This window comes from Limulus polyphemus, unplaced genomic scaffold (assembly GCF_000517525.1).
Source record: "Limulus polyphemus unplaced genomic scaffold, Limulus_polyphemus-2.1.2 Scaffold4100, whole genome shotgun sequence".
NCBI lineage: Eukaryota > Metazoa > Arthropoda > Merostomata > Xiphosura > Limulidae > Limulus > Limulus polyphemus.
In genome coordinates, this window is record NW_013669710.1 from 15,061 (window position 1) to 21,822 (window position 6,762).

The 6,762-nt window shown below is 35.0% G+C and overlaps 1 protein-coding gene across 5 annotated transcripts in view; it reads left to right on the plus strand.

Moving 5' to 3' along the window:
- The window catches only part of LOC106470586 (leucine-rich repeat-containing protein 56-like), a 36,470-nt gene that overhangs the window by 14,464 nt on the left and 15,244 nt on the right, over positions 1-6,762 (plus strand). For 3 of the 5 annotated variants that reach the window (XM_022399200.1, XM_022399199.1, XM_022399203.1), the window contains exon 3: positions 4,279-4,427. The exons of 1 other annotated variant lie outside the window; for it this stretch is intronic. In XM_022399200.1, the coding sequence (XP_022254908.1) occupies positions 4,279-4,427 (149 nt within the window). Of the gene's footprint in view, positions 1-4,262; positions 4,428-6,762 lie in introns of all 5 variants that reach the window. One more of the 5 variants, XM_022399201.1, reaches the window with a different exon arrangement.

A 6,762-nucleotide genomic window follows, 5' to 3' on the forward strand; every position in this document is an offset into this window, starting at 1 on the left:
GACATCTTACGGCCATTGGAGGCATAATGGCGCTAGTTTCAAAGTCCCCCATTGTAAACTTCTTTAATGAACATTTCGGAATTAAAAGTATTCCATGATCAGTAAATCTATGAAAATGACAAATTGAACAATCTTTACAACAATTACTGGTATAAAAATACAATGAATAGTGTTAGAAAAATTATAAAACATACAATTAAAAAAGAGAGAGAGAGAGAGAGTTATTTGAATAAAGTAAGGGGGCAATGAGTTTGAATTTCTATTGAGGCTTGGATTTTCATTCATAATATGTAGACTTTCTTTTATCAAAAGTTCATGATCATTACATCTAGAAGTTAAAATTAAAAAATCTTCTAATGAAATGGGTGTGATGACGTTTCATTATGACAATATATAGAAGACTTGTGTTTGTTGCCCATTGTTCTACACTATTCATTATTAGACTTCATTTTCCACCAAATGTATCAGTTTGCTAACCTTTATGAAAGAGTGTCTTTGTAAACTTAGAATTCAGAGTAAAGTGAGTTTCAGCAAAATTTATTAGATACATTATGTCTACAATTTGTTTTGATAAACTTTGAGGTATTTGATAGCTGTAGCCTTTTCATTGTTAAAGTTAAACAATGTTCTAATAAAATTGTTATATACTAGCTGGAGTACCCATCCTCTAGATGGAAATTATGTATATTCATGATTAATGAAAGGATATCTTGGGACCTGAAATGTAAAATTGTAAAAAATGCAAGAACACCCATAAAAAAGTGCAAAACACAAAATGTGAAACCACAACTTTACATGTATCTCCGCATTGATTCAACAAACTTTCATGCAAAATTTGCTGAAGATCCATAAACAGGGGGAGAAGTAGTAGTAAAAAATGCAACAAAGCCCATCAAAACTACAAAATGTCAAAACTTAAAAATTGTATGTATCTCCTCATGGACCCAACGAACCTTCTTGCCAAATTTAGTGAAGATCGGTCAACAGTGGGCGAAGTATTAGTAAAAAACACGAAAATGTAAAGCCATCCATAAAAACCACAAAATACAAAACTAAAAGTTTGTATGTATCCCTGCATGGACCTAATGAATCTGCATACCAATCTTTGTGAAGATCCATCCACACCCTGCAAAGTAATTACATGGACAGATAACAGACAGTACTGTAATATCTATATAGATATGTCATTAATATTTTTTTCAGCACATAAAACTTGATATTAAATATCAACTGTTTTCATTTACTTTAAACATCACTATGGTACATAATGATACATACCACTCTACAGAGGTTGAATATGTTACAATAAATTGATTTTGTAGTCTCACCATGACAGTACAGACCATGTCCAGTCATGCTTTGCCTTTACCCTTATAAACGTGCCCCCACTTGTAGGATTGGCTCTCATAGATTACAGAGGTGATTACTTTTGAAGCCATCCCTTGGTTCCAGATGGTGGGAGCTCAGCTCTACCTTTGCAGATGACCTTTGGGTCACACATAATCCTTCTCATGGACTTTTTCCTGTTTTACTAACACTCCATTTTCTCTTTCTTCTTCTCCATTTGTCTTTCTATCCCTCTCAGATCCCATTTATTTTCAACACCTAGAGGAGATTGTATCCACTCAAAAGGTTATGAATGCCATAGAACAGATCGAAAACCACTCTCTGGGTTTTTACACTCTTTTTTTGTCAGTTCCAAGAAGGCAGGAGATTGGCACCATGTCATAGATCTCTTGTCTATGAACCAGTTGCTTGATGGTGGATTTTCTCATTCTGATGTGGGTGTTCTCTCCAGGGCTATGGAAGTTCAAAATCAAAGTTTTAGATACTTTTATCCACATTCCCATCAATTTCTCCAGTTTGTCCAGATGATCCGATTTTTCAGTTCTGAAGCCTTCCTTTTGGGTTAGCCATGACCTCATACATTTTTAATAGTGTCATGAGATCATTTACATGGCAGATGAAATTCATTAATCTCCATTTCCACTACTGTTTGGATGACTGGCTCCTACTTGCTTCATCTAAAGAAGCTTTCACAGCTTGCTCTCCCTCCCCCTTCAGGAATCATCTTGTTTGGATTCACTGATCAAATTTTTCAAGTCTGTCTTGATCCCCACTCAGTATCTAGTTCAACTGAGAGTCATTTTCAATTCAGATGCAGTGTAGGCTCAGCCATCTCCTTATATCTTCAAGATATGGAGCTTCTGGTTATCAATGCTCTCATGTTTCCTACTATTCTTAAGCATGAGATTTTATTGCTTTTAGAGTCTCTAGCTTTGCTTGAGTCCATTGTTCCTCTCAGACATGACCAAATCTTTCCCCTTCAGTGGAACCTGACAGGTCAACAGAATATGTCCAAAGATTCTCTGTTATCTCTAGTATCTTTCCCTCTGTATCTTCATCTCTTACTACCATAGTGGTTTGATTGGTCCCACATGACACTGGGTATCGCTCTTCCCCCACTTTGCCCAGACCTACATCTGTTAACTGACATCTACACCCTAGCTAGGATATGGTCTCCAGAAGAGTGGTCCCTTCATATTAACATCCTAGAACCGTTTGCTGCTCATTGAGTTTGCTATCATCTTCAGTTTCATCTGCCTAGTTATCTTGTGATGACCCATCTGAACAACTCCATTGTTTTGTCATACCTCAGTGTATTGGGAGGCACTTGATCTTTGGAACTCTGTTTTATAGCTCTGGATTTATTTTCAGTTCCACAACCACCACCTTCATTTATTGGCCTGTCATTTCCCAGGGGCTATGAACCTGGTGATAGATCAACTATCTTGCTTGAGCTGGATCCTTCCACAGAGTGGTCTCTCCATCCTCTGATGTTTCAGTGGATTTGTTCCCACTTTGGGAGTCCTCTTATTAATGTCTTTGTGAATTTCTCCATCACCAAACTCCTCTTTTCTGATCACCACTCCTAGGCTATGTAGCTCTGGCAGTAGATGCTGTGAGCCAGGATTGAACCAATTTCTTTCTTTATACCTATCTTATTCTTTGATCTCTTCCCATGGTTCTCTCTCTTTATGAATGCAAATATATGATATACCCCCACTGTTCCATTTGCCACTCCCTTTCTCCAAGTTGTCTTTCCCATTTTCATTTTACTTTCTCTTTTTACCAGGCTTTTTAAAAGCAATTTAACAGTTTTTATGATTGCTGATTTTAGAGTGGCTTTGTCAACAACCTTCCCTCTCTTCCTTGGCCATTTTCCTTTTCTTTTTCTGGTTCTTATGGACCTCTTCCAAGCTTTTCTCATCAATTAATTGTCTCTCTTCCAGACTGGAACTTTACTCTGGCATTTTGCCTTAGACACCTCCTACACACTTTATCACAAGGATAATAAGTTTATTTTATTCCCAGACCACATTTTCTCCCCAAGACTTGGGATGCTGAGGACAGTTACTGGATGTTTTCTCAAATCACTCTCCCTTCTATTTCTTCTCTATATGATCATTCCAACTCCACCCTCAACTGTGTCCTGTAAAAGCATTTTGATGTTATCTTGCTCATACTGCTCCGATTTGTGGCAACACCATCTTTATTTCTTGCTGTTGGATCCTTCTTCTTCTCAGGACTTATCAGCTTCCACTTTGACTGGTCATGTTCATTAACTCATCTAGTTTGTTTGTTATTCCATGATATATTACTAATACAAGATTGACTTGTGGTAGATGTTTGAAATGTTTTATTCATGTAAATCATTTTTCAATAATTTACAGAAGTTGAAGCATATTATTTTAAAGATGAAAGGAGATTAATTAATATTTCTGACATTAATAATATTCTTATTTTGTGTAAATATGTATTTATACCTTTGTTTTAGTTAAGCTACTAATCTGTATTTTGAGCAAACAATAAAACATTTTTTTCTATGGATCTTCTGTTGCTTTTGAAGTAACTGTAACAAAAAGTTCATCTAAAAATTGTTAAGCAGGTTAATTTCTTCAGTATCAAATGTTTAAGATTTAGGCTTTCAGACAGTTCTAAGTCTAATTGGTTCAATACTGGCCTATTGCCATGATACAGAGATTCAGAATCATTCAGATTGGTTGATGGTAAACTGAGATTTTTTGTTCAGTTGTTATGACATGATGCTTTATATCTATTCTGTTTCTGAGAAATAAAACAATTTGTTATTTTTTTACTTAAAAAACAGTTAGAATTAGAATAAAACAACCTTTCAATTTTTTTTATATTTATATAATTTAGCACTTCAATACTGTATTACTTTTAACTCTGTATGATAGTGTTGTTTGTCTCCAGAAAGATTTATCCAAGTGTGAATCTTTGGAAGATGTTAAATTCCTAGAAGTAGAGATTAATGCTGGCAACAATCTTTTGTCTAGAGGAGCTAAATGGTTACCTGGACTTTGTTCATTAAATTTGTCTGGAAGCCGTCTCTTAAGTTTAAGGTAAAGTTTTAAGCTTTTCATGAATTATTTTTTGTAAGCTAATTGCATTTAATTTTTTATGATTATTCTAGCTTCATATGAAGTTTTTAAGGCCTTATTATTTAAGTATAAAAATGATAAAGGAATAATTAAAATTCATATAACAAATTTAAATCCCATGTGGTAGTCCAAGGATAATCTTAGCACACAGTCACCTGATCTGTACAATAACTGGATAATTGAGAATCTAGTATGTGAAAAGATAGAAATAAGTGATTTGTGGGAAGACAAGGAAATAAACAAGAGTTTATTTATGTTAAAAAAACAAGAATAAAATGCAAGCTTGCTGACTACCTAGTTGTAGAACTTATTTTGTGTTAAGAAAGAAATAAATGATTAAACTGTGTTTAATGAAAGGTAAACAAACAAGACTATTTAATGAAATTAAAATGGAAATATGCTTTACTATGAAAATAAACCAGAAGTATGTCTGATTGAATGATTAAAAGAATGGCACACATTATCAGCAGGTCACAAAAGATGCAGAAAATAAAGACGAGTTTTGTTTTTGCAAACTACTTAGAAACAAATATGTTTGAAAATGCCAATAAAACTGCATTTACAATTAACCTCTCATTAGTTAACTAATAAAAAAATTGGATTAGAATAATCTAGAAGTATGTATCTGCTTCATGTGACAATCATAGGACAGTCTCATGTTATATTGTAGGACACAATACAACTGAATCATAAAACAATGAATAGCTTATATGACCTGATCCTGCTACAGAATATAACACCAAGGGCTGTGAATATGAAATACACACCATAGGAGATTGAGATATGTGATATATGGGTACTAAATCCCTATGCTAGAATTATCAAGGGGTTCTGCAAAATTTAATAAATTATATTATGGTTATGGATCAAGATTTTATTGCCCTGACTGGAACTTGAACCTGAGAACCATAGCTAGTCTTCTGAAACTAAGCTCTCACACAGTAATTTCAGGAGATGTTCTTGTCCCTGCAACCAGTATCCAGTTCTTGTGTTGATCCAACTGAGTAGTTTGATTCATCAACTTACAATCACATGTGTATATTAATTTTCCTTAAAACCAAGTAATATTAGTTATCATTTATCATAGTACTCATCATAATGACCTGTATGTTTTAACTAGCTGATATGCTCATTCAAAGCATGGAGAGAACATGGAGGCACCAGTGAGTGACATACAGTAGGGACTAGATATGAACACCCTATATGTCATTCTCTTGGGTATCCTAAGGGTGCTTTTGAGGTTTGGTAGAGATCAATAGAATAGTATGGGAATACACAAGGTTCCCCCCCCTGGGGGTGACATAATACGGTCAGATCTGCTCCCACCCACCCAAAGGGTGAATATTTAGTTTGGTTAAGATCAGTCAAAAACTCTAGGCATGAAGCAAAGACATTTCTGTTTTATACACAAACACATATATAGATTCACATCACATTGTATATCACTAATGAGGCCTGGCATGGCCAGGTGGTTAAGGCGCTTGACTCGCAATCTGCGGATCGCTGGTTCAAATTTCCGTCCCACGTGCTCACCCTTTCAGCCATGGGGCAATATAATGTGATGGTAAATCCCACTAATCATTGAGAAAAGAGTAGCCCAAGAGTTGGCAGTGGATGGTGATGAACAGCTGCCTTCCCTCTAGTCTTTCACTGCTACATTAGGGATGACTAGCGCAGAAAGTCTTCATGTAGCTTTACACAAAATTCATAACAAAAACCAAATGTTATTTTTTATACTTCGTATGTAGACATTTGCTGTAGCTAATATATTCCTTCACAAAGATTTAAATACATTATATTTGATTACTGCAGTTTATGATAAATAATAGGTCATCAAGAAATTAATGTCACTTTTTTTTTAGATGGAAAACTCAAACAACTTATATATCAAAACAAAACATTTATTAAATGAAATAGTTTCCATTCATATTGATGATGCTTTTCCATCTTACAATCAGGTTCTTAATTCCCTAATTAAAGAAATCATTTGGCTTTGAAGCAAAATACATGTTGTGGTCCTCTTTAATACCTTCCCTATTTGCATATGTTTTCCAATTAAGATGGTGTTGCAGTGAATGAAAAAGATAGTAATCTGATGGTGCTGTTGCGTCATCGAGTCACATGACTACTGTGATGCAACGTTTCTAGAACTATCATGTACTTTGGCGAATGTTCAAGTTGTTACTAGAAATAGGGTAGGCGATATATATAAGAGGGGACAACGTGACGATGAAGCAGTCGTCGACGTATCTGCAGTACAGTGCAGGGTGGTGGTCCTGCAGCACTTTGTTTTCTA